The sequence below is a fragment of the Coloeus monedula genome, assembly GCF_965178545.1.
Source record: "Coloeus monedula genome assembly, chromosome: 27".
In the NCBI taxonomy this organism is placed as follows: Eukaryota; Metazoa; Chordata; class Aves; order Passeriformes; family Corvidae; genus Coloeus; species Coloeus monedula.
In genome coordinates, this window is record NC_138807.1 from 3485673 (window position 1) to 3513431 (window position 27759).

Here is a 27759-nt window from a genome sequence, read left to right on the forward strand (position 1 = left end):
ATTTCCATTTCTTTCCTGCCCTGGTTCTCTCAGCTTCTGTTGCCATCTGCATGAAAGACCTTTATATCCTTGATCAGGTTACTACTTAAATGCTATATATTTATAGTTACTTGGTGTATTTCCATAGTTAAACCTGGCCAGATTTTAAAAATCTCATTTCCTTTGATCTTTGCTGTGTATCTGAATCAACTTTCAAGTTGAGCATTTAAAACAAGTTGGGTTTTTAAAATGTACTCATGAACTAATTCATTTCTTCATTGCTTTACACATTAACAGTGCAGTCTTTCAAGCTGAAAAAGAGCCATTTGTAGCTTTTAAGACATGCTACTATTTCCATGAGCTTTTTGCTTTCTTTTTGTTTAAAATGGGTGTTACCTCATCTGTTTGAGAAGTTCTGCTTGTTTGCCTCTTCCTTCCCTTCCTGCAGTTGCACAGCAGAGTCCATCCACCCTTTCAGGCTCTGCTCACACCCCACTTCTTTGCCTTCTGTACCACTGCAGGGTGTAGCCTCTGTTCCCTGAGACAAGGAGATGCAGCATGAAAGGCTGAGCTGTAACTGTTTGATATTCTTTACATCATCTTCTCCTACTTGTTCCTCTGAAATGCAGGCTGGCCTTGAGAGCCAGAGCACAGCTCTGATGTTTGATGTTCTTTCCCTCTTTAATCCACATAACTGCTGATACTGATGGTCCTTGCTTCCCACAGCTCCCCCACCTCTTCGTTCTTTGTCCTTCCTGTGATTTTAGCTAAATTGTTTTATTGTGTTGCCTTAAACCCCAGAAGCTTTCACACATTCCCCCAATGCCTCGATCTCTTCATCACAAACCCTAAATCCTCGTTTCTGCCCACTGCTGCAGGAGCCACTGCTGCTTCTCCCCTGAGGTCTCAGGGGTTTTTTGTTCTGATGCTGCTTTTTTTTTTTTTCCTGAGAGCTGTAAACTCTGGGGAAAAGGTTCATTTTTGGGGAGCTGGTGTGGATACAGGGGATGCACACCTGGTGGGCAAGAGCTGGGGGTGTGTGCAGAGAACAAAGCTCATTCTCCAGTGGTGCCTGGGAGCTGCTGTCTCTTATGAATAAGAGCATTTAGGGGACAGAGCTGGCAGCTTCCTTAGGAGCTCTGTGCTTTCCCTGTGTGGACAGTTTTCATTTTGCTTGGCATCCCTGGCAGTGCAGAACTGGTGATGCCTGATGAGAGAGCTGCCTGCAGCAGAGCACACTGGAAACTTTGAGGAAGGGTAAAAAGCTGTAATGTTGTATTCTAGGGGAAAAATACATGTAATGATTTTTTACCTCACACACTTGCCCAGTAATGTTAGATACTGATTTAAATGCATTTTCCATCAGACAAGAGCTTTTCCATAAATCTTCTGCCCATGCATCTTCACATTAACAGTCATTTTTATACAAAGCTTTAAAAAATCCTCAAGATTCAATTGAGATTTACCCCGTAAATGTTGAAATACGATTGAGGGATCCTATTAAAAAAAATCAGTGCACATTTAATTATTTTTATTTAATTCTTTTTATTTACTTCTTTTTCTCCTTGCTGGTTTTTGTTTTGTGGTCTTGATTTTTATTGTCTAGGAAACTGGCTTGGTGGTAATGACTGACATAGTCAGCCTGAACCACAGGCAGAACGGAGGGATGTACACAGATGAGGCTGTCCCAGCCTTCCAGCCACACACGGGGACCTTGGTGGCCACAGTGCATTCCAAAATAGCACCAAGGTAACATTTGGTGTTTAATATCTGTTGTCTGTGATGCTCCTAGTTGGTTTTTTTCCCTATTCTCAGCTGTTTTGCACCTCCATGCCCTCAGGTTTAGACAAGGCAGTGGTGGGGAAATCCTTCCGGTGGCTTGGTAGATGTAAAAAAAAAATCTATTGACACCGCTTTTTTAAATTTAATTTCATTCTGGAAAAATGGCACATGCAAAGAGTCTTAAGTTATCATTTTGAAGAATATTTCCTTGCAATTTGCTGTGAATTTCTTGCAATATTTGCAAGCTACAGCTGTTTTTGCAGAGTCCCTCATTGCTCATGATTTGGACCATTCAGCTGGTGTCAAAATCAATGAAATGAGGGTCTGCATGAAGAAAAGGTTGTGAAGTACTACAAGTGATGCTGCACCTGAGGATGGGCCTTCCCTCTGCATCCTGAACCCCCTGGAAACCTCTCTCAGCAGAAGTAGTTTTGGGGTTAGTTAAGAAATAGATAATGAAGCATCACAGGCATAGAAAAGCTGACTTAAATTATTAAAATATTAGAAATCAAGACAATTCAACGTGAAGGGTTGGAGAAGGATGTAGAGTAGGGGTTGTAGTAACTGCTGTGGGAAGTCACATGTTGTGTGCATTCCCCTGGATTCCGTTTGGTGGAAGAATTCGGATCACAAACCAATTTTTTTTTTTTTTTTTAGATAACCTTTGAAACTAGCAGAAACAATGTAGTCTTACTTGTACTATTTTCTTAGATTCTTATTTCTGTCTGCAGAGTGTGTGTGCACACAAAGGCATTGCTTCAAAAGGCCGTGTAATTTGTGTTATGAGTGATCACCCATTCACTCCTTAATGAGTCTGTACCAGCCAGAGGTTTGGTCATGTGAGCCACAGTCAGGTGATAACTCTGATTTACCAGTGACTGTTGAAAATATCTTACTAAAAGGATTCATTTGCAAGGCTTTATTTCTTGTTCTAGCAGAGCAGAGAAGAGGAAAAGAACCTTCTTCCCCGAGACGTGGATTTGGCACTGCCTCAACGTCAGGTATTGACATTAATTATATCCAGAGGGTTGTACTCTCTTCAGCTACAGAAAACAAAGCTCTTTAAAATCTACTGAGTTACACTGGCATTTTCTGATTTTTTTTTTATTTTATTTTTAAATTGGTTTTTTGCCCCTATTATTGTTGTTTTTCTTTATTACCTCTTTAATCTTTGCAACATTTCCTCCGCTCTTGAAGCGTGTTCACTTGCTTCAAGCTGAACCTGCCAGGTGTGTCTATGTTGATTCTCTGCTTTTCAAATTTCAGATCCCTTCTTTCTCTGTCATCTCCTGCAAGAACATCTCCCCCAGACCTCAATTTGCTGCCTCATAAATCGTGGTTTCCTCTGGGTACAGCTGGAACTAAAAAAAAATTACTAAAGAGATAACTAATCCCTCCCACAACAGCACATCTAGGATAGTTTGAAGCAATTATTAAAAAGCTTCTCCAGGTTTGCAAGTAAACTTCATTCTTAATAAATGATTATAAATTAAATTTGACAGGAACTTGGAGCAAGTGTATTCAAATCTGTTCAATTGAGCATGAAATATGCTTTGTAGAAATACACAAAGAATTCCAGAAGTGCCCGTTTGGGCCTCAGCAAGCTGGGGCAGTTAATTATAAGTGGGAGAGTGTGGAATAAAAAGTTGCAGATTGCATTTTCTTCACTTCATTTCATTAGAAACAACTGAGTTGGAGCATTCCTTAATTTCCACTCTCTTGAACAGGAAGAATTTATTTTTTTTCTTCTACCATTTATAATTATAATATACAAGCCTCAAAAAAAAAAAAAAAAAGAAACAAAAGCCTAATGTCAACTTCCCAAACCAATTCTAAAAATTCCTAGAGCCTGGCTGGAGGGTCTAATGGCTGGAAATGAGTGTGTACTTTGGCCCCCTGCCCAGAAGAGTAAGTGCCCTCATGTGTGAAAATAATGTTAATGCTGGTTATGGGCTGAAATCCCAGTGGAAAGAACATCAGCTGCAACAAATTGTCCGGTTAAACAGGCTGGAATGTTGCCAGTCCTGGAGCCAGGACACCCTTCTGCCTGTTCCTCAGGCTGAACATTAGTGCAGGTATCAGCTGCATTACTCCAGTCAGGGTGAGGACCTAAGTATTAGGGAACCAGTCTGCTTAAAAGGAGTTAAAATAATTTTAACCTTTAAAAAGGTTTAGATTAGGTATTGGGAAGGAATTGTTCCCTGGGAGGGTGGGCAGGCCCTGGCACAGGGTGCCCAGAGCAGCTGGGGCTGCCCCTGGATCGCTGGCAGTGCCCAAGGCCAGGCTGGACAGAGTTTGGAGCAGCCTGGGGCAGTGGAAGATGTCCCTGCCCATGGCAGGGGTGGGATGGGATGAGATTTAAGGTGTCTTCCAAGTCAAACCATTCCACATTTCTATGTATTTCCCAAGGGTTTTCCCTCTGGAATTTGAGCTGGGGGAACCACATTCACTGGCCAGTGCCTGGAGTCTGACTGAACTCAAAAAAGGCGCAGTGATCTCCACTTTTTATTGATTTAATCCTCTGTGATACAAGCACACAGATCAGCCCCTGATGAGCTGCCTGGCTCCTGACAGGCACAAGGGCTTCAGGCTCACTGAGGATTGCAAACAGTTGATTTAGAGGAGCAAAGCAAAGGTGCTTCACTGGTGCCTCAAGTGTGAACAACTTCCATGTGAAAAGCAGTGGAAGTGCAGCTTTTGGGTGTGCTCTGGGTGTGCATCAGGCACCTCTGCAGATGAGGACAGTGTGTCGTGCTGGACACTTGCAGAGCTTCTTCTGAAGACCTTCCATTCTCATTTTCCATGCCCCCAAAAGCTTACAGAGCTGGCAGCATGTGTGTCAAGCTCTGGGGAATAAATAAGAACTTGAGAGAAAACAACCTTAGGGTGTACTCACAACTGCACCAATCACCCTGCCAGCTGAGCCATGAAATAGCTTTTGTTCTTGTGTTAGAGGAAATGTTTTCTGTTCCAGGCAGGGCCAAAGCTGCTTAGCAAAGTCTGAAGAACAAAACTGAATTTCCATTATTATAAAACATGGAAGAGGATACCAGGTTTATATCAGCATGTTGTGGTGCGCACAGGAAAGCTACATACTGAGAGATTTGAATGCTAATAATTAGTTTCAATCCTCATTGGAAGAAAATGATAGGTTTGGAAATTTTCTAAGTCAGTCATTCCAAAACCCAGCAAACCAAAATGTTTCTGAATCAAAACAAGCAGTTGCTGAACTCAATGTTTAGAAAATTTCTCATTTGTCCTTGGGTTCAAGCAGAGTCTGCAGTGTGGCAGTGGACACAGGGACAATGAGCTCCAACAAAAACCACTTTTATTTCACTAGCTGTTAAATCAATTATTGTTGAACTGTTTTTATCCAGAACTTCAGTCTGGGATTATTTCTTGTCTTTCTTTTTAGGTTTTGAGGTTTGTTTTAGAGTTTTGTTTAGATTGATTTTTTTTTTTTTTTTTTTTTTTACTTAGTGCAGACATTTGCCTCTAAGAAAAGTAACTCTAAAATGAGGCTGCAAATGAAGTTTTTCATCCAGGGTTTTTCATCTGTGCTCTGCAGAAGCAACTATTTGCTGTTCTGCTGCTTGTAAATCTTTGCAGGTCTCAAAACTGATAAAAAACACTGAGCCTTTTGTAAGGCTCAAAGCAGACGATCCTATCTTACAAATATAAGGGAACTCCCCAAAACATTAGGCTGTGTGCGCTTTAACATCATTAAAAATCATGTAATTAATGTGATGAACCCAAGTCATTCTGTGTTCTCTTGGCAGTAACAGCTCAGGGGAAGCCCAGCTGCACGTGGAGGTGCCCGACTCCATCACCACGTGGATCACGGAGGCCGTGGCTCTGTCTGAGGAGAAGGGGCTGGGCATTGCCAGCCAGACCGAGCTGAAGACGTTCAAACCTTTCTTCATCGACTTCACGCTGCCCTACCACGTCATCCGGGGCGAGCAGACCAAGATCCCTCTCACTGTCTACAACTACCTGGCCCTGTGTGCAGAGGTAACAGCTCAGTTCTCACTCCTGGCTCCATTCTGGGTTATCACCACGGCTGGTGGGTGATCTACAGGTCACAGTAGATAAGGTGCCAGGCTAACACAGAGCTGGGGTCAGCAGAGGCGCTTTGAAAAGATAAATATTGCTTTTTAAATTCAAATGTCGCTGCTTTATTTATAGTAACACGTGTAGTAGTCTGAAGTGTCTTGCAGCACTTCAGGAAAACAAATGTTGAAAAATACGGGGAAGACAATAAGGGAGATCATGCTGAACCACAGAGGAGAATTTCCTTCATAATCAAAAAGCTGCCAAAAATATTTTGAAGGAATACTTTGAATTTATTTTGAAGGAATTTTTTTTTCCCCAAGAAATCCTCTTTCCCCTGATGCCTTCTTTTCACACTCCCCATCTGCCCAACTCCAGCAGCATCTCCTAGAAATACATGTAGAATTGCTGAGCTGAAAGTACTGCTCTCAGTCAAATCCATGGCTATTTGAAGAGTGAACAATCTGCATTCTGTGATTTTTATGAAGCATTCTGCAGGTTTCACTCCTTCACATGGATCAGTTTGGCTTTGCAGCTGACATTTCCAAGGAATGACATTCCCAAAACTTTTGCAGGTCCACGTGAAGATTTCTGTCCCAAAAGGCATCAAGTTTGTTGGGCACCCTGGGAAGCACCACCTGACCAGGAAGAAGTGTGTGGCCCCCGGGGAAGCCAAACCCACCTCCATCGTTCTGTCCTTCAACGAGCTGGGCCTGAGCAACATCACTGGTAGTGCACAGCTAAAACCAGCTTGTTGGTGCTTGAAGGGGTTTTACAAGTGTTTCTTTTGATTCGTCTCTCAGGAGAAAATTCTTATTTCCCTATTGCCCCAATTCCTCTGTTCCACTTGCTGCCAGCTTGGCTTTTCAACCTCATCTATTGTAGGAACAAACTCGCTGCCTGTGATGCACAGAATGTACAAACAAACGTCAGGAGATTCTCTGGTCATCAGCTTTCCTGCTGTGATATTTGCTCGTGCAAGGCTGGACCTGTTAGATTTCCCTGAAGAGATCAGGGGAAATCTTTAAACAAGAGAAAACCAACAAATTCTGTGTGTCTTTCAACAACTAATCCCAGCAAAAATTGTGCAACACTGAAAAGTAGGAAGGAGTTTCTCTCTTGCCCCATGACTGTCTAAGTATTGCCTAGTTTTAGATGTGATCACTCAAATATGGATTAAGGGAGTATGAGAGAGTTGTAATTACAGCACTTGATGTGTTGTTAATCAGCTGTTTCTAATTAGTTTAGATCTCTAACTTCTAGAGATCTTCCTATCTCAAAATCTCTGCTGCTTTTCCCTTCTGTTTCTTAGCAAAAGCTTTTGCCTACGGTGGGACCAATTGCTGTCAGGAGGGGATGCAGACCCTAAAGAGTGGCAAACATTCAGAGGACTCTTACATGGACAAAAGGATCCCCGTGGGAGTGGATTATGTTCGCAGCAGTGTCATTATTGAGGTGAGAAAATACAAAATTATGGTCATTCAGGAAAAAAAAATGCTTGGGCAAATTGTGAAATCAAACATGAATAGGTTTATGAAGATCCTCAGGTTGATTTGTGGCATGTTCGAGAGATTGGAAATAATCAGCTTTAGTAGTACTTTAGTGGACAGAAAGAACCCTTTTGGTTCAGAGCTCCTCTGGTGAATCTTCAGTACTGCTCAGGAAAAAAAGGAATGGAAATTTTATGGGATAAGCTTGCCCAGTTAATCTAAGAAATGTGATCAAATGGAAGGTTCTCTGGCAGTGGTTAGCACATCTCTAGCTAACAGAACACTGTGCCATCACTCTTCTATCAAGGATATAAACCACTGTATAGCAGCAAATATAATTTCTATATTTTCCAAGTAAAACTAGAATCTGTTCCTGCTAATCCAAGCCCTGTGGTTTATGTGTGGATTTCTGTCTTTCTATAGCCAGAGGGACTGTCCAGAGAATACACCTACAGTGTGTTCTTCTGCCCAAATGGTAAGTTCATGATCTGAATGAGATATTCAGTTTGTTTGATTCAGTTTTAAAAAGAAACATTCGGCTTCATCTCATTAAAAAAAAAAATTTAAAAAAATCTTTGTTTCCATTTTTCTGTGATTGATGAGTTATGGTGTGTAGGAAGAACTTGTGAATAAAGAGTCTTTCTTACCTGGCTGGCTAATTATGAATTTGCTCTAACTGCCCAAGTGATTTCTGGAAATGGCCATTAAATTCCTTTACTTTATGGAACAGTTTAAGTATTCAGCACTGTGGACAGTAACTGGGACTGTACTTTATTTTCAGCTGGTGTTTTAAAATTCAGTTCTGGAATCAGTCTGTCCTTTCTGCCAGAGATTTGGATAGCTCAGAGTTGGCTCCAGTAGCTAAACAGAGATGCTTTTGACCACTAGATTAGAACTGAAAAATCACTTGCTGAGTTCATAAGAAATTCAGCTGAGCAGCTTGAAGGATCTTCTGCCTTGAAGGGGGTAAAAATAAAAGATGAGAAGAAGCATCTGTGTGTATTTTAACACTTTAAAAGAAGCTGGCAGAAACCCCATGTACTTAGGAAAAGTCTGTTTGTTTGAATTTCAGTTACCAGCCAAGGGTTACTTTTGATGTCCGTGAGACGAGCTCTAATTCTTACCGCATTCCCTCGTTTTTCTGACTAGAGAAAATACACATTTCCACACCTAACAAATACGAGTACCAGTACATGCAGAAACCTGCCCAGATGAGCCACTTTGACATCGCAGTGAAGGCCCACAACGATGCTCACCTGGCCCTGTCCTCTGGTCCCCACGACATGGCAGAGATGACAGAGATTGTTATCGGGGGACACCAAAACACTAAAACTTGGATTTCCATCAGCAAAATGGGAGAGCCTGTGGCCAGCAGGGACACACCTGGTATCCTCTCCTGGGATGAATTCCGCAGCTTCTGGATCAGCTGGAAAAATGGAGTTATCCAGGTACTGGATTCATCTGAGCAATGGTCTGGGACTCCCTTTCTAAACAGAGTGTGGGCACACACAGAGCAGGTTTTCCTTGGTGTAGAAGGTGGGAGCTTCATTCCTGTTGCCTTTTCCCTCTGAAGCCCTGATCAGGCTGTTTTGATCAGAACAAACCTGCTTTTGCCACCGCTGTGTTCTCAGGACCTCAGTCCTCAACGTTTTTAGTGATGAAAGCCTTGAAGGCCAAGCCTGTGGAATTCTCATTGAACTTCCTTGGATTGCTTTGTGGGTGGGGAAGAGAGAGGTATTGCTCCATCTCCAATGCACATCTGAGTTAGGAGGTGTCCCAGCACACGTGGTAGAGTGACTCCACGTGTGTGGGCTCTTGGAACTCCATGGTCTCTTGTCCCTTTCAGGTTGGCCACGGTACTCGGGTGCTAAACGAATCTATTATTGTGGAGTGGACAGTCCCCAAACAGCTTGAGGTGAAGTACATTGGCTTTTCCACAGGCTGGGGGTCAATGGGAGAGTTTAAAATTTGGAGAAAAGAAGAGACTGATGAAAATCACAATGAAGCATTTACTCTTGGAGTTCCCCACAACATAATTCCAGGATCAGAAAGAGCTACGGCTTCAATAATAGGTATCAATTATCAGGAGGTATCACTTAGGTACCCGTTATCAAATGTGAACAGATGCTCCAGCTGTTACTTCTGACCAGTACTTGAGTAATGCACACCAGATAAGATAGACACAGGCACTTAAAGAGAGGTTTATCCCTGCTTAATTCTGGGGCAGATAATTCTTTTGGGTTTCTTTGTCACTTGTTTGAAGCCTGTTTGGGTTCTCAGCAGCTTAAAGTTGTGAGGGGCTTTGCAGGGGCACTGCCTGTTACAGTTCAAAGTATTTCTTTCATTATCATCCTCATCACAGATTGTGCCATGTTCCAAATTAGTCTGAACTGGGAAGTCATGGATAATCAAAGGCTGAAATGTGGAATTTCCTTAATCCCACAAGAGATTGAAGGGCTGAGACTCAACAGCTGAAGGACTTCCCACTCATGTTATGGTTTATTTAAGCTGACTCTGTGGTAGCCAGGAGATATTAGAGCAGTCAGGTTTTAATCATAAAACACCAAAAGTAAACCTTAATTGCTTGATCCTGAACATGTCCCCTCTCTCTCAAACAGGAGATGTGATGGGTCCTACACTGAACAACCTGGACAACCTGCTGAGGTTGCCCTTTGGCTGTGGGGAGCAGAACATGATCCATTTTGCTCCCAATGTTTTTGTCCTGAAGTACCTGCAGAAAACCAAACAGCTCAGTCACGAGGTGGAGGTTGAAGCTACTGATTACCTTGTTCAAGGTAACTCATTGCAAGTGAATTTATAGATGGAGAAAAGGCTTTGAGTTAGAAGTTTTACTTGTCATGTCATTTCTTTTCATCAAGAATAGCCCAAGCAATGAGAATTCATCATTTCTTGCAGGATAATCTCACAAGTTGACAGATTTTAATGGCAAGATATTTTCCCTTGATATGTAACTTGTGTGTCCCTTCAGTAACTCCCAGTTCAGATGCATATTGATTTATCTTTATCTTTTTTTCCTTAGCTGATTTCTATGTTTAAAAATTTTTTAAAGTAAAGGAAAATGAAATTTAGTAAAAATCTGTATATTTTGGGGTTTTTGCTTTATTCATAAATTGTCTTTTCAAGCCTTTAGTCACTAGAGTTATGGCTCTTTTCTGGACTTTTTTTTAACAGTATTTTCTTTGTAACAGCATACCAAAAATCAAAATTTAGCATCCAGTGTAGTTAAAAACCTTCATTATATGGCTCTAGGTTATCTGTCCTTTCAGTGTCCTGTCCTACTTTACTAAGCAGCTCAAAACAACCTTTTTCTTTTTTTTTGCACTGTTTTTCTCAGCATTTGTTTTCAGAAGAGCCATGTGCAAAATAGTTTTATAACTAAGTGCAATTCTCAGGACAAGTAAGAATTCAGAGATCATTAAAAACAAGAATGACCCAAAGGGACAAAGCTCTCTTGTGTATGAGTCAGACAATAGTCATGTCATGAAATCAGAGGTGACAGGGTTAGGTGGTTCTCCTCTGAAAATATAAATATAAAATGTAATATGTGAGATATTTCTTGTGTTCAGCAGCAAAAGCCCAGTGCTGCTTCCTTTGCCTGGCTCCAGTCATTCCACTTGTAATTCTCTGTGCTTGCTGAGAGCAGTGAGGCAAAGGGAATTTGTTAATGGCCCAAGTCAGTGTTTCCTTTGCAACATCATTTGCTTTTGTTTCTTTTTATGAATCTGCAAACCTTCCAGGTTTTTGGCTCCAAACTCTGTTTGCTAATTAACCCTTACAGAAGAAACCCCCAAGAGTTTTAAACCCTTCTGCGTTTACTGGAGCCCTGCCAAGTATAAGGTTTAGATGGGAAATGCTCACTCCAGAAGGCTTTTGTGATTTACCAAGCCAGAAAACTTCTTCATCCCTTAATCATCCATCATGGAAAGTGCTGATACCCAACAATTCCCGTGTATTCCCTCTTCTTTAGAAGTGGCCTGGGCTAAACCAGTCAGCATTTTTTCTGCTTTCCCACAAAAAAACCCCAGGTGAACAGGGGAAAACTGGAAAGGGGAACCTCTCCAGTGAGTCCCAGCATGCAGAGGGTTGTTTAGAAAAGAGGAGGTTTCAGAAGAGCAAGCAAGGCATAAAGTTTGCGCCACTACCAACCAACAAGCAAAGAAGAATAACAGCAAGAGCGATGAAGCATAATTCAGCTCAAAATAACAGAATCACAAAGTTTTCCTGAGTTGGAAGGGACCCAAAGTGAGCATTGAGACCAGCTCTGAAATTAATGGCCCATACAGGGCTCAAACCCACAGCCTGGGCAGTATTGGCACCATGAACACCCAAAAAGAGAAGAACAGAAACAATGAGAAGAGTGATATAAAATATAAGGATTTAATGTGTCCTTATACACACTGGAAATGAACATTGAGGAACTGTTTAGCAGGAAGTGCTCAGTAGTAGATTGTACCTGAGGCCTGCAGGGGGAAAAAAAAGGCAATTTAATTTAATTTAACACCTATTTTTTGGAAGAGGAAAAAAATAATACCATTACTTGGCTTTCTGCCACGTATCTGTACCTATCCCAAGACCACCAAACAAAGATGTGGTGGCACCAAGAGCATCATCAATCTCTAGGTCTTCGTTCCTCTCACTTTTCAGGCCATTCCCTGTGAGCACTGAGGGGCTACAGAGCAACTGGGAAGTGTGGGAGTCATGGGCAGCCCTTCCTCAGGGATTGAGGAGCTGCCTGTATCCAGAGGGGTCAGGAGAGAAACTCCACCTCTGGAAATGAAACAATGATCCATTCCCATAAAAACGTCACAAGGTGTGGAATATAACACCTTCTCCTGTGCTGCAGCATTTCGCAGGCATTGAATGTCTTTTGACACAATCTTCTTGCAGATCAGGCTTTTCCTTATCAGAAATATCCATCCTGGAGTGTTTGACTCCAATGGGTGTTTTAGAGCTTTATCTAAGTGTGCCTTGTGTACTCACCCATGTGGAGGCTGTGTTAGGATGGGCAGTTCATGGTTATAGACAAACAGGTTTGAGAAGCAAATTATTTTCCAAGTAGAAAGAGCATTTTGACTTTTTTCTTCATTTTCAACTTTAGAAGACATTCCAGGAGAGAGTTCTTCTCTTCAGCATTCACCTTGTTAATAACGATGTCTAAAACAAGCCTTGGGACAGCCCTTGCACCTGGGAGGTGTTCACGTGCATTAAGATCACAGCTGTTGTTTTTATGTTACGTGAAGTTGTTCCAAGCAACAGCTTTGGGAAAAGTCTGAATCCAGCTGCAATGTCACAGGCAAAACATTTTCATTTGTAAATGGAAGTAAAATGGAAGGAGAGTGGCTGTGTGCTTAAGTAAAAACCTTTTGATAGTGCATTTTTTTTCAGAGAAGTATCAGATTTTTAGCATTTCCAGTGTCCAAAAGGCAGGAGCTGCAGTGTCCCAGATGTTATCCTGAGCAGATTGCTGGATAAACTGCACACAGAGCTGGCTCTCACTCACAGCAGAGTAAGAAGCTGCCTCGGGCAGCAGAATCCCTTACACAAGTTGCCAGATGGTCTGAGTCTTCATTCACTTTAAACACTCATTTTTCTCTGTGTGAGGAGATCTTGGACTCCCCCAATTCTTTTGTGACTTCCAGGCTACCAGCGCCAGCTGACCTACAAGAGGCAAGATGGCTCATACAGTGCTTTTGGGGAGAGGGACTCATCAGGGAGCATGTGGTGAGTGGCTATTTAAAACTGAGTTAGAAAAGTGCTAAGTGTTTGCTAAACGGGGAAAATACACAATTGGCTGGGAAAGAGGAGTAATTTTCCAGCTGCTCTCGTGGTATCACACACAGTGGAGAACAGAAATAGTGCAATAATGTTCAGTGACTGCAGAGCTGCTGTTCAGCGCTGCTGAGTGCTCTGACTACATTAGGAGAGGTGCTGTAGGTGATTCAGGACTCAGGAGCAGTTAGGAGAGTCAAATCTGCAAACAGGTCCAGGCTTCAGGCACAGAAGCTGTAGTTAAGGATCATATCTGCAACTGGAGTAGCAATTATGGGTATTTAAGCACCTAATTCCGTTAGGGAATGGAGTTTTACCTGAAGCACATACAGGGAAACATGCTGTCTCCACAAGTGGCAGAGGCTTCTGTCAGGGTAGGTAAAAAACCCATCAAAACCAGCTCAAAACCCCCCCAAAGACATCCTTATACCGTGTGCTTTCCATCCCCTGCTGCATGGAACTGGATGGATTTATGCTCTGGGAATACGTGCAGGACCTTTCAGAGCCCAACAACGGGAGAGCCAGAATTCTGAAACTGTGGGGTCAGTGCTGTGTCCCCCCAGGAGCCCACGGCCTTCGAGGTTTGTGTGGCATCAGCCCAGCCCCGAGGGCTCAGCTGTGGAGATCCTGGGCTTCTCATTCCTCTGCCTGTGCTGTCAGGTGCCTCCTCCATCTGCTCTGTGTCTGGGCTTTCACTGATTTCCCTCCCCAGCTCATGGCCAGGGAAGCACCACTGCTGCTGCTGCCTCACTCTTCCTAAGATAGGGAACTTTTATCTCAGCTCCAGCATCTCCCAGTCCCTGGATGTGAAATATGGTGACACAGAATTACTCAACACTCGAAAAATCCCCTGCCAGGCAGCAGTGTTTGCTACCCTCCCATTCCTCAGGGGCTTGTAAATGCAATGACTCAATCCCCCAAAGCTGGCCAGTGCTCACACTTGTTGTCAGAGGTTTAGAATTCCAAAAACACTTCTGGTGCTTTCTTAAGTCTTAATTCTGTATAAAGTGTAACATAGCTTCAGGCTTTAGGAAAGGATCTGGGTTTCTTATGTGAAATATATTGATTCTTAGTTTTAAAATATCGATTCTTAGCTTAAAAACTTTAATCATTTGGGCAGATGAGCACCTATCAAAAAGAGCTATATTTCAGAGTGTGCCATAATCATGATAAACACATCTTTGAGTTCTACTTTTCAATTTTGTTTGTTGAACCTTAATCCTTTTCTTATCAAAAGCCTGAACAGTGTTCAGGTGCTTTTATGTCCCATGAACATTTTAACACAAATATTTAGTGTTTCCAAAAACATTTTTTTAAAAACTTGTGCTTTCTAAGAATGTTAATTTTCACTTACAGATACTTTATTCTGAATTTGTTTTCTCAGGAAAGATGATTAATTCATTTTTACAGGTTAACAGCTTTTGTCCTCAAGTCCTTTGCTCAGTCTCGTGGGTTTATTTTCATTGACCCCAAAGAGCTCACAGCTGCCAAAGACTGGATCATCCAGCACCAGAAAGAGGACGGCTCTTTCCCTGCTATGGGCAGGATACTAAACAAGGACATTCAGGTAAAAACCACACAGGATCAATGTGCAGCAAGAGCATTTTTGAAGTTATTATCAAAGCACGAAGCGATGCAGTTTGAATATGAATTTTGCACTTGAAAGGCTGGAATGCTGTAGGGGGAACCTGGGACTTCAGTTCAAAAGGGTCTATCAGAAAGTGTCTGTGGGGTGCCCCCAGAGGATGGAAAGCAAGATGTGAAGTCTTACAAAGACTGCATTAAATGTGTCCTCAGGTCACTGCCAGGGACAGCCGAGTCCTGGGTCCAACCGGTGTGGGCTTGGGTTCCTAAATCTTGTACTCCTTGTGTGCAAAGCAAAAGAAATTTGGTGATGCTTCAGCTTCTCCTCTAGTTCTAACACATCCTTTGTACTGCCTCAAAGTCTTTTTTTTCCTCCAGTGTCCTTTTCTCTAGTTTTCATCCAGTGGTTTGTGTTGTTTGCCCTTCCAGGGTGGGATCCATGGGAAGATCTCCCTGACAGCTTATGTGGTTGCATCTCTTCTGGAAACAGGTGTCACTTCTGAGGTAACAAAAGCTCAGCTAAACAGCTCTAAAAATTCTCTCTCCTCTATTTTTTAAACTTCATTCTGCTGCTGTTTGCCTTCAGAGGTTCTGTGCTCTCTAGAATGACTGACAGCATCCAGGGAAGAGAGGCTGCTGGAAAGCCTTGGGATTATTCTAAAATTAAGGGATCTGTTCTGAAATTGTTCAAGGTGGTCTCCCACCCTTCAACCATCAGTTCATGATTATTCCACCAAGCAAAACACCTCCCTGCAGCCCCATCCCTCAACCTCTCCCAGAAATTACCACAAAAAGTGTTTTCTGCCTTGTAGCTTCAAGCTGTGAGTGCTTCCTGTGCAGATCCTGGGCTCTTGCCTGTAGAGACTCAGAAATCCTGGCTTGGTGCTAAAAGCAGTTTAACTTGGGGATCCAGAGAACTCTTGTGGTCTGGCTTGGCTGCAGTGGCCAAAATGCTACTGCTGTTAGATTACAGTGCCTTTGGAGAGCTGAGCTCCTGCAATGCGCTGGATCGAGGGCTCTGCAGAAAAATGTTTCTGTTCTTTGCAATGAGACAGAGCAGGAACACTGCAAAAAAGAGAAAGAGCTCTGTGGGAATGGCCAATTCTGCTGGAAGAAACACCCCAAACTTCCAGTACAGCTGGCATTTTAGGGATTCCTCCTTAAAAGTCATGGTAAAACAGTGCTCCTGCCCTCTGATGGGTTTCTGCCAGCATGCAGTTTCGTTAGAATGGAGATGTTTAGATGAGATTATAGTTGCACATTCCCAATAACTAGGACTGGGAAGATGTTCCCTTGCAGATGTTCCCTTGCCCTTCAGCCAAGGGAGAGGGCAGTGGTGGCTGTGCACAGGTAGAACTGCCTGGAAAATGGGAAGAGGAGGGGTAGTGGGTGTTGCAGCATCTCTTGGTGACCTGCTCTCAGACAAAAGGGCCCGTTCAGGCACAACACTGCCATGAGTTTGTGGAGGTGTCAGAACAGCCTGTGCCCATTCAGGAGCTCTGATAACTTCAGCACTCCTCATCCATCCCTGTGGAGCCTGAAGAGTGAGACCAGGCTGCTGTTGCAAGCAGAGCTCACGGAGTAACTTCCTGCCTCCCTGTCAGCAGTGTCCCCCTCTGAGCAGTGATGTGATGCTCTCTCTGGGCTGCTGTGTGTCAAGGCAGCCCCAGAAGTGCAATTTCTGTGGATCCTAATGGTTTTCCTAGAGGAGATTTGTGAGTGTTCCTAATGATCTTAGCTAGGAAATGAGGAAGGAGAAGGTTAGTGCCACAGGGAAATCAAAGGAAACCAAATTACATCAAGTCCAATTAAATTGTTTCTATAAATTATCAGAGCCACGTTCCTGCGTGGTGAGGTCATTGGGGGAGTTAATAAAACATGTTTGTTGGCTGCAGGGACCCCTGGGAACCTTGGCCTTTATTATCCTCTGGCGTCTGCCAGACGCTCCAGAGTGTCAGGAACACAATCAAACCTACAGTACAGAACTCGCCTCTGCCCTGTTCATCTGCTGCCTTGCAGGGACATGGAATTTCTTCAGCTTTAGGGGCAGAAAAGTGTCTCAGTGTTAGCGTAAATCATTCTTGCTCTGCTGTTTGCTCCTTTTTTTTTCTTAAATTTTTGATGCATGGCTTTTCTTAGGGTAAGTATCAGTGCCATTCTGCAGAGAGCAAAATGTACCTTTCCTAATTTATTAGGTTTTGCTGTTGTTTTTTTGTTTGGCCTTTTTGTTGTTGTTTGTTTGTTTTTATGGGAATGATGTAACAAGTAATAAAGCAATTCTATCTTCTGAGACTGGTAAATATGTCTGGGCTCTTTCCCCTGAATGTAGGAAGAAAGAACAGCTGTTGACAAAGCAAAACACTTCCTGGAGTCCAACCTGTACTCAGCAGAAGACCCCTACACGACTGCACTGACTGCCTACGCCCTGACCCTGCTGCACAGCCCCTCTGCGGCCGCGACGCTGCGCAGGATGAACAGCATGGCCATCACCCAAGGTACTGAGCTCCAGCCCCGAGCCTGTCCCCCTGTAGGAACAAGCAAACACAGCCTGAATGCTGGATTTGAGCTCCTGGAGAGGATGGGGCCTGGGGGATGAGGGATTCCTCACGGCACAGTTTGGCTTTGTAAGGCAAGAGCACTCCTGGTTCTCTCTGGAGAGGGCTGAGAGCTCAGCTCCACACGTGCAGCTGATGCTGAGGGAAGGCAAGTGCAGCAGAATCACAGAATATCCTGAACTGGGAGGGATCAACTCATAAATGAATGGCCCACACAGAGATCAGCCCCACAGCCTTGGTGTTCAGCAGCACCATTCTTTAACCAGCAGAGTGATCTCAGGTTGTTCAGAGGCTCTGCAGTGCTCTCCTCGCAGTGACAGAGTTTGCCCTGTAACACCTCACGTTCCCTGACAGTGTATTTTAACCCAAAATGCAAGAATTACTTGATTTGTCACATTGAATCATCTTTGTCATTCCAAAGGGAGCCCCTTGCCCAGGGGCTGGTTGCCCAAAAGGAGGGACAGTGCAGCTCAGGGCACGGAGCTCCTCTGAGCCAAGGCAAAAGTGGAACTTGACCCTTCCTGTGCACAGAGGCTCAGCTGCACTCCTGCTCTGATAACACACATATTTTACACTGCCCTCTTCTCCTAGATGGCTTTACACACTGGAGCCTCACAGGAACCCTTGTCACTGACGAAGACACCTTCATGGGCTTTAATGATGGACTCTCTCAATCAGGTAATCAGGCAGGAACCTGTGGTGCAAAGGCAGGGAAAAGGGAAGGAGCTGCCACACCAGCCTGCATGTGTTGCAGTGAATTGTTTATACAATACAAGGGATTCTGGAACTGTCTGAGGAAAGAGAGCTCAGAAAAGGCAGGTAATGTTATGCTGAAGGAATAAATGAGAGAGCAGGTGCAGAGAGGATGGGCTTTTCAGGCCCAGCTGTCTCGTCAGCTTTCACTCCCATTATAAAGACAGAAGAGTGAGAGCCACATGGGATTCTATCAGGGAGTAATAATTTGAAAGGGAAAACTGAGAGAATGCAAATATATTTAATTTCGGAGCTATTTATCTCTGTGTTTTTAAATGGACCTAAGGATTGTCACTGACACTTCAACTGATTTTTCTAGACTTTAACTGTCAAAGCCACAGCAATGATGCTGTAATTTTCAAGCCACTTAAAGCCACTGACTCTTTGGATATGATGCAGGTGCAGCAATGTTCAAGAGGGATCTGACTGGATATTATATGAAAACCTCAGGACAGGGCAACAGTGTGGGCAGCAGCAGAATAGAACTGGAGTGGGAGAGGAATTACTTGTGGGACACAGTCAAGTAGAAGGGGTTTATCTATTGTGTGAATATCTTTATTATTGGTTACCTATTGTGTGAAGGGAAGCTTATGTTGAAAGCAGAGGTATCTTAGGGAGGTGAAGCATTTTGGGTGCAGACATTTTAACTTCCCTTTCCCTGTGTTTATTTCTACAGACTCTTGACTTTTTAAAATTATTTTTCAGTTAATAAATATTCATAGAGCTATCTCTAGGCCCCTCTGGATTCTCACTTCTAGGTGGTATTTAGATGATTTTATTTAATTCCCCCCTTCTTTCAGTTGTTTCTGCAGAAGTGGAAATGACATCTTATGCCCTTCTGACCTACACACTCCTGGGAGACGTGGCCTCTGCACTCCCTGTAGTCAAATGGCTCTCACAGCAAAGGAATGCACTGGGAGGATTCTCATCTACTCAGGTGGGCTGCCTCTGGAAAAGGTAGCTGGGATGCCTGCATTGTCAGTTCATTCAGGAATGCAGTGTAGGAACCCAGAGTGCCAAGAATATTTCTCTGCCTGTTTTTAAGGGTTCTTACCTCCCTGAACAACACTGTTTTAGCCTCCAGCCTAGGAAAAAATTACCAACGAACAGACAACAACTAGAAAATACAGTGGTGTGAATTAGGTGATAGACTACGATGTAAGATTGCCACAGGGTGAAAAATGTAGAGGTTTTGGGCTTCTCTTTGTAGTAAATAGGTAAGAGTAAAAAATATCAAAATGGAGGATTGTTGTTGTTCTCTAAACCTTCTTCTCCTCCTTCTACTACTCCATGTTCTGCACTAAAAGTAGTTTGGAATGATTGGATAGAGAATTCTGCAGTTCCTGCCTGTGTTACTGAATAATTGGTAGGAAAGTGAAAATAATGGACATTTTTAGTAACTATTGGTTAAAATATCTTTAAAAGGCTGTGTAAATCTTGATAGAGAGCCCTCACTCCTGCTTTCTGTGCTCTATGCTGTACCTGGGTCACACTAGTGGCTCTGTTCCTCTGATAAGACTTAATAAACAACTGTCTGGAAGCATTGAAAACCAAGGAAAAGTCTCGGTTTATCTTTGAAACTCCTTGCAAGGACTTTTAGAAAATTCTCTCCCATCAGGAGGGATTTGATTTATGGCACGGTTCTGTGTCAATGCAGAGTTTCCATCTTCCTGACAGAAATTGTTTGCGTTCTGCTAAGAAGAAAAACTTTCCAGCACTCTTTACTGCTTCCTTCCTGGACTGGTAATTTGAACGAACCCAGACTTTGTCCTCACAGGTGCTTTGATAGGAAAAGTGAGCAAAACCTGATGTTTCTTTTGCCATGTGAATTATCAAGGAATATTCTGCGTCCTGGAGCCAAGCACAGTTGTTTGGAAGTTTACTGTGCTCCTGTATTCTTCACTGTTCTGATTTCTCCTTCTTCTGACCTCCCAGGACACCTGTGTGGCCCTGCAGGCTCTGGCTGAATATGCCATCCTTTCTTATGTTGGAGGAGTCAACCTGACCATTTCCTTGGCTTCTACTAACCTGGACTACCAGGAAACATTTGAGCTCAACAAGATGAACAAAAAACTCCTTCAGACTGCAGTGGTAGGTGGATTTGTGCAGGCAGATTTTCAAAGCACGTGAGCTGGGTTCTGAATGAGGGCTTGGATCAGTGATGGTAAAAGCAAAAGTTAAACATTGAGACCTGTGGGGCTCTCTGGGTTTGTGGCTGGGTTCTGCTGTGAAGGAGACAGCACTACAAATTAAAGGCATTTTTCACCATAACCAATGCCTGATGTTTATTTTGGGCTGCTGTTTGTCTCTGCCATTGTAAGTGCAGGTGGTGAAGAGACCAATTCATGTTCATTTCATTTCTGCAGTGTCCTTTGTAAAGATATTTTGTACAGAACAGAGCTAAATCTAATATTAATTTCCATTCTGAGTGCCATGTCTTGTGTGTGTCTCACCTGTGGATTCTCCCCAGATCCCCAGTATTCCAACAGGGCTGTTTGTGAGTGCCAAAGGTGAAGGCTGCTGTCTGATGCAGGTAAGGTTGCTGTGGGGCTGGAGAAAGCACGGGAGCAGATGATCTCTGTACTCACAGCCTGTTGTGCTGCTTTTGTAATCCCAGTTTGGGGCGAGGAAGGACTTACACTTGGAATTTCTCCCAAAACAGTTCTATGACGTGGTGTTGCTTTAATTTATGGAAGAGAATGCAATAGTACCAGCTCTGGTACAGCTTATATAGAGATAGAACTGTGTGGTAAAGCCTCTGTTGCCTCTGTGCCTGCCATTCCCTCTCTCTGAACAGATCTTGTGTCTGTGCTGGTCTTTATGGGACATTTGCAGGTGCTTTGAAATGCTGGAGTTCTAATAAACCTCCCTCATTTGTTTTGCTTTTTCCTCTTCCTGCTGCAGATTGATGTCACTTATAATGTGCCTGATCCTATTGCCAAACCAGCTTTCCAGCTCCTGGTGAACCTGAAGGAGCCCAAGTCAGAGCAGCACCTCCAAGCCCCAAACCCGCTGCGCTCGGGCTCTGTGGACGAGAACCGCTCCGAAGCCCTGCACAGGGACAGGGCTCTGGGGGACGACGAGGACCCAGCCTCAGACCAGGACCACCGCGAGTACAAAGTCATCCTGGAGACCTGCACGAGGTAGGAAATGCCAGTCCTGCTCTCCACAGAACGTTTGGTTTGCTGATCAGCCCCTCTGTGCAGGAAAAGCACCGAACTCTCTCCTGCTGCACTGTCTGGATCTGACGTAGGGTGAGGCAGAACTTTCAGCCACCCCTGTGGGTTGTGGGACAGAGTCATTCCATGGTCATTCTCGATCATTTCAGTGCTAAGTGTGCATCAAAGGTAGAGAAATAAGAACAACACCTTGAGGTTTTGTCACTGAGTCTCGTTATTGCCTCTCCAAACCCTGAAGGTGACAAATGGGTTGTCATTTGCTTGTACAAGGATGAAAAGAAAAAGTTCTGGATTATTTTCTTAAAAGTCTCAAAGAGCAAGGTAAATTCAGCTGGTTAACTAATACCTTAATTGTGTCGATAGTTTTATAAATCTTACTGACTTGAGTTTATTATTTGAGCTCCTTAGTGTCCAGTTTTGAACACCAAAAACCTAACAGAAGATGTTTGTTGCCATGGTACGAGTTTGGAATCTATGGTAAAGGCACAATACATGCAGATATTTGTTAATAAGCTCTCAAAGGCTCATTCCTTATCTCCTTTTTCTATATAAAGAAATGTAAAATAATTTCTAAAGATGCCATAATCCAGAAGTTTCATTTCTAGCTCTCAAAGCACTTTACAGAGACATGAGCAGTTCTGTCACATTTTGTAGATTATGAAACTCAAGTCATTGAGAGAAAACAGCTTGGCTATAGACAAACAGCAGCAAGAATGGTTTCTGACCTGTATTAAATGCTCTTAGACGTTTCCCTTAAACACCCTGGTAGTGCTGCAATCACCAGGGGTTGCTGATCTCTTCACAAAATGTTTGGGTTTTTAGGGAGTTTGTTGGGAATTTGACCCGAGAGAGAGAGAGCCACAAGCAGAGTAAATAAAGAGGGCTCACAGCATCCTGCTGTGCAACAGGAGAAACCATTCCCAAGAAATCAATAACTAATCTGTATGTTTGTGGTCTGGAGCACGGCAGGTGTAGGGGAGGGGCTGCTGCTTCACTGACCTCCAACAGGAGAAGTCCAGTGAATGGCCCAGGTGTGATTTGGGAAAATGGAAAATTCTGGCTCCTCTCTCGGTTTAGTGGGAAACTCTGGCCCCCTTATCAGTTTAACGGAAAATTCTGGCTCCCCTATCAGTTTCTGGCCCCTTCCATCCTGCAGAGGCAAGGCCACAAGACTGCAGACCTGAGCAGAGCTGCAGTGCCCCAGGGGAAGATGAGACCTTTTCCCTGGCCCAGCTTGCCCCTGGCCCACAAGGCCGTGTTGTGGCAGAGGCACTGCCCCCAAGTGCCACCACGCCACTGTGCCAACCTCTTCTCCCCCTGCCCAGGCTCTCAGCCTGTTTTAGGGAGAGGGTAAACATCTTTCTACAGCCTTGTCAGTGCCTGTAACCGAGGAGGCTGCCCTGCATCAGCACAACCTCTCTGCTGATAGTTCTGAAACTTCTGCCCTGGGAATTGCTGGAGCTAAGACAGAAATTTGAGAGGAAGCCCAGTGCAAGGAGATGGATTGCTTGGAAAGGAAACAAAAGCAAATGAAATCTTCCTTTCCTCCCCTCCTTCCTGTAATGATGCTCTCAGCTCCATCATCATCTTGCTCAGGCAATGTGAAGAGAGGAGTGCAGCTAAGGATGACAACTGAGATATTTTGAGCTGAGGGTGTTCTCAGAATGTAATGAAGTGTTGTCATGCTCAGTGACGTCCCTGGGGCACTTTTGAAGGGTTAGGGAGAACACAGGGTGGAAAGTAGAAAGCTGTGATATATTACAGAGACTGGGGAAACGCAGGCAAAGGGATCCCGTATGATTTATTAGGGAGTGTGGAGCATGGAGTTAGGTGGGAATTAACAAGGCTTAATGTCTCTGGGAGCCTGGGAGCCCTGAAGAGCCTCACCCAGAGCCAGCTGGCTCTGTCCCCAGGCCACCTCATGCTACTGTGGGCGTTGGGCTGGGGTGTGGCATCCCAGCCTCAGCCAGTTCACCACCCCCTGAGCTGAGAGGGCTCCAGAGAGAGGGGCCCTGCTGAAGCCAGCTCAGAGCTGGCAAATTTGGTCCTGGAAGCTGTGGAACTGTGTTTTTTCAGTGCTGGGCATGAGCTAATGAGCCCTGCTGGGCCCACGCTCAGGTGGTGCACAGCAAACAGGTGAGCTGCCAAGGAGGGAGGGCTGGGAGGGCAGAGAAAAGGAGCCTTGTTCTGGGATTGCAGGAGCTGCATCAGGATGCAGATTCCTCTGCCATGCTGCAGAAAACGAGACCTTTGCAATGGCCCCAGCAGAGTTTCTCCCCTTCCTGTGTGGGGTTTTATCTGTGCACACTTAAAACAGCTCAGTTCCAGTGGGTTTTCTGAGTTTTCAGTTATGCTCTGGAGGATGGCATAGGCAGGGAACTCTTTAACACCAGTAAAGAGGCAGTGACTTTGCTGACTCGTTAGCAAAAGCCCTTTTCTCAGAGTCAATTAGGGGTGAAACAGCCGTTTATGAAACCCCAGGACTGAATGACCTTGCCTGGTGTTGGGAATTAACATCCCTCTCCCACCACAGTCCATCTACAGCCCTCCTCTTGGGGTGGAACAGAAGTTTCCTCTACTCCAAGGGTTTATTTCCTCTTGCCAAGCGCATTTTCTCAGTGATTAATTGAAAAAGAAAGCAAGGAGCCCCAGAGGGGCTGCATCCCTCTGCTTTTCTGCCTCTGTGTGCCAGGACACCTCCTACACCTCTATCCTCTGTGAGCTGGGCATAATTTTGTTAAATAAAAGCAGAAAAGGGGATTTTTAGAAACCAAATAATCTGGCTTTCCACAAGCCCTTCAATGAAGAGAGTCTTTTAATAGTTTTTTTTTTTTCTTCTGAAGCTGGTTTCTCGATTCTAAGTCATTCATTCGTTGAGCTGGATCTTGAGCTTGTTCCCACTTTCTCTCTTTTTGTTCCCACTTTCTCTCTTTTTGTTCCCATGGGAAGATGGCTGCACTCTGGATCCTCGAACATGGCTGTGCTGGAAGTGCCTTTGTTCTCGGGGTTTCGGGCAGATATTGAGAGCCTGGAGCAGGTAAGGGGATGGAATGGGAGTGCAGGGCTGGGATGTGGATCTTAACTGGGAGGGGCTCCCTTCAAGGGACAGGAGGAGGCCACTGAACGTCAGAGCACTGCTGAAAAGATGCAATTAAAATTGGGAAGGGGGAGGAAGAGATTTCACATGTCAAAAAGTCTCTGAAATGAGTGAACAGACGTCCTGAGCAGCCTGAGCAAACCCAGCCTGGCCAAGCCAAGGTTTTCCTGAGCCAGTGCACAGTAATTAACTGAGACCCTTCGGAAAAGCTGAAGTGCAAATGTGCTCTAACAGGAGCTGTTTATGGCTGCTTAGTGGGCTGTGTTATCTCCAACATCTGGATCCCATTTCTTTGGAGGCTCTGTGTCTTGGAATTTTTTGCCCTTTTTTTCCCCCCCCCCCTTCTCTCTGGGAGAACATCGTGTTTCCTGCAGCCAAGCTGAGGTGGACAGAATGTGCCTCGTGCCCAGCCAGCCCTTTAGGGCAGATGAACTGTAATCTTGAGCTTTGCTTTATGTTTGTGGAAGCATTGCATTCATTACAACCCATAACATTTCGTGGAACATTGCATTTGCTGGTGGGGTGAGTGTGGCAAAGATTTATTTTTTTTTAAAGGCTGTTTAACTAAAGAGGTGTAAAATCTTTGCATCCTTGAGAGATGGTGAAGAGCTAAAAAATATTTTGCTTCTAAAAGATCTCTTCTGTTAATAACTTCATCTCATTATATTGGGAAGGGGAAAGAATTTTTAAGTAGAATGATTGTGAAGTTTAATTTGATATCCTAATTCAAGGAGGAGTGTACATTGCTTTATCTTCTCTAGGATTTCACTTGATTTGGCTATTTTATAATTGAAACACCATTGCATTTTCTTGGAGGAAAAAGCCCTCTGGAGGGGTTTACAGTCCATGTCAGAAGCTGCTGTCAAGATGTCTCCTGGGGTGTCCCTGAAGCCACAGAAATTTCTGTATCAGTCCCTGAGAAGGAGTTGCATCCTTTCAGAACTGGGGATCAGATATGAAATTATTCCTACAAAGAGAAAAACTGAAGTTATTTATATCAGTTCACAAGCTGCACGTGGAGAAATCTGTTTTCAAATCCAAGCATGTAAAACAGATCAGTTTTTATTTGCCTTTGAGTCTGATATTTTCTCTCATGCAACAAACTGAATATGGCTGTTCAGGTGGGGCAAGGCCAGGAGTAGGAGTTCCCCAGTATCCCCATGGGAAGAGAAAGGGGGAAAATTAGGTGAGGGGGCCTGCAGTGGGCTTGGTTCCTGTTTTCTCTCCTCTGCTGAAGGTGCTGGGGTGACAGTTGTGTGTAGTGCTGTCAAAGAAGTTCTTTCATAGTCATTCATGTAAAAAATAGCAGAAAAAATATGGATGAAAACCTGGCTTAGAACCAGAGAGAGCTCAAAGCGGGCCAGGAGAAGAACAACAGGATATCTTTATGGTGTTAAACGTATGGAATGTTCTACAAGCAGAGGGAAAGGGTCGAAAGAGAGAGCATGAAGGGGTTTTCATTGCAGAAGAACAGGAAAGTTGTTAAGGAACATATCCCTGTACGCCTTGTCTTTTTTTTTCTCTGCAGTGGGCTAAGAAGAAATGACAAATTTGGGTGAATGTCTCCATTCCTGGTGTCAGCAGGGAACAGAGTTGAGGGTTTCTAGGCTGAGGAAGCAGAGAAGGTCCCACATGCCCTTGTGTTACTGTCCCTGAACACTTTCCCCTTTGCCAGGGCAGCTCTGCTCTGGGGCTGGTGACATGGCTGGGCCAGACACAGGAGTCCCAGGGAAGGGCTTGGGAACCAAACAGGCTCAGTTTGTGTTGAGTTGCTGCTCAGAGGCTGCTGTGTGCAGCCCCTCCTGTGCTGTGTGCGATGGTTTGTGTGTTCTGAGCAGAGAAACACCGAGAATAATTGGGAATAAATGATCAGTGTGAGGATATGCTGTCTTCAAGGGACACTGATTCTGGTACCCCACTGAACTGGCTGTGTGATGTCTCAAAACGCTGTTTGCAGTAGATCCCAGAATGGTTCAGGTTGGAAGGGACCTTAAAGCCCATCCAGTACCACTCCCTGCCATGGGCAGGGACACCTCCCACTGTCCCAGGGTGTCCCAGGGTGCTCCAACCTGGCCTTGGACACTTCCAGGGATGGGGCAGCCACAGCTGCTCTGGGCACCCTGTGCCAGGGCCTCACAGCCAAGAATTTCTGTCCTATGTGTGTGAGCCCAGAGGGCTCTGCTGTTCCCATAACCAGATCAGAATTGCCTCCTTTGGAAAGAGGGAGATTTTCCTAAATTGGGAATGATTTTGCATCTTCAAGAGGGAATGTTCCCCTTGAAGAGCTGAATTCCACGGGTTTTTATTGCAGAAATCCTTTTGCATCTCTAAAAATGAAATGTGGTGACAAAGCTCAAGCACACCTATAGACAGGCAGTGAAGGTGCAGATACAACCCCACCTGCACATTCACCTCTGCTGTGGGACTGGGGAGAAGAGAAAGGTCTGGGGGGACCTCAGAGCCCCTTCCAGACCCTAAAAGGGCTCCAGGAGAGCTGCAGAGGGTCTTGGGATAAGGGCTGGAGTGCCAGGACCCAGGGAATGGCTTCCCAGTGCCAGAGGGCAGGGCTGGATGGGATCTTGGGAAGGAATTGTTCCCTGGGAGGGTGGGCAGGCCCTGGCACAGGGTGCCCAGAGCAGCTGGGGCTGCCCCTGGATCCCTGGCAGTGCCCAAGGCCAGGCTGGACATTGGGGCTTGGAGCAGCCTGGGACAGTGGGAGGTGTCCCTGCCCATGGCAGGGGGTGGAACAAGAAGATCTTTAAGATCCTTTCTAACCCAAAGCATTGTGCTTTCTTCACGGCTGCCAACCATGGACCCAACATGAAACTCACCCACTGAAGCCCCAGGATAGTTTCACCCTATATTTTGGACGCCACCTTGAGCAGAGGCAAGTCCCATCCTTGCCCCTGCTGCCTTTTCCCTGCCACCCCAGCCGTTCCCTGCCCTGCTGTGGAGGGGCTGGGCTGTAAATCAGGATTTTCCCTGCCAGGGGAACAGGGTGGGAGCAGCCCCACGTGCAGCCCCGGGGCAGCGCTGCTTAATGAGCGCTCTGTGCACACCCCGGGCAGCCCGGCCACAAATCCTCCTAATAATGCTGGGTGTCGACAGGGTCGGGAGGTCACCCCGGGCTGGGATATATCAAACCTCACCAGAAAAAACGCAGCTTTAGCTGAGCTGAGCAGTTCCCGGTGGCGCCGGCGTCTCCGAGTCCTCATAAAAGGACTGTCTGCAGCCATCGACTGCTGAGTAATAACAGCCACCATCAGGCCCCTAAAATTATAAGGACAAATTAAATTGGCCCTTTCCATATTGTGTGGGACTTAAACACATGTTCCTTGGTTTGTTACAGGAATAGCAGGAAGCTGGGGAGCAGGGTTTTACAAGTAGGAGCACTCTGCCGAGGGGAGTCACAGCTAAAGCTGCTGGTGGCAGGTTTGGGCAAACGTCAGTGGGAATGCTGCTTGTTTCATGTCATTCTAAATAATGATAATAGTAATAAT

At 44.7% G+C, this 27759-nt stretch overlaps 1 protein-coding gene across 1 annotated transcript in view; it reads left to right on the forward strand.

The window, feature by feature from the left end:
• CPAMD8 (C3 and PZP like alpha-2-macroglobulin domain containing 8) overlaps window positions 1–27759 on the forward strand; it is a gene marked incomplete at both ends in the record, with an annotated part of 50204 nt that overhangs the window by 13873 nt on the left and 8572 nt on the right. The window contains 19 exons of the mRNA XM_082297687.1: window positions 1586–1728; window positions 2697–2762; window positions 5541–5772; window positions 6387–6540; window positions 7124–7266; window positions 7725–7776; window positions 8451–8749; window positions 9148–9373; window positions 9920–10096; window positions 12962–13043; window positions 14502–14658; window positions 15105–15179; window positions 17005–17170; window positions 17822–17908; window positions 18784–18920; window positions 19919–20074; window positions 20454–20516; window positions 20888–21126; window positions 24112–24199. Coding sequence (XP_082153813.1) covers window positions 1586–1728; window positions 2697–2762; window positions 5541–5772; window positions 6387–6540; window positions 7124–7266; window positions 7725–7776; window positions 8451–8749; window positions 9148–9373; window positions 9920–10096; window positions 12962–13043; window positions 14502–14658; window positions 15105–15179; window positions 17005–17170; window positions 17822–17908; window positions 18784–18920; window positions 19919–20074; window positions 20454–20516; window positions 20888–21126; window positions 24112–24199 — 2742 coding nt within the window. The remainder of the gene's footprint in view (window positions 1–1585; window positions 1729–2696; window positions 2763–5540; window positions 5773–6386; window positions 6541–7123; window positions 7267–7724; window positions 7777–8450; window positions 8750–9147; window positions 9374–9919; window positions 10097–12961; window positions 13044–14501; window positions 14659–15104; window positions 15180–17004; window positions 17171–17821; window positions 17909–18783; window positions 18921–19918; window positions 20075–20453; window positions 20517–20887; window positions 21127–24111; window positions 24200–27759) is intronic.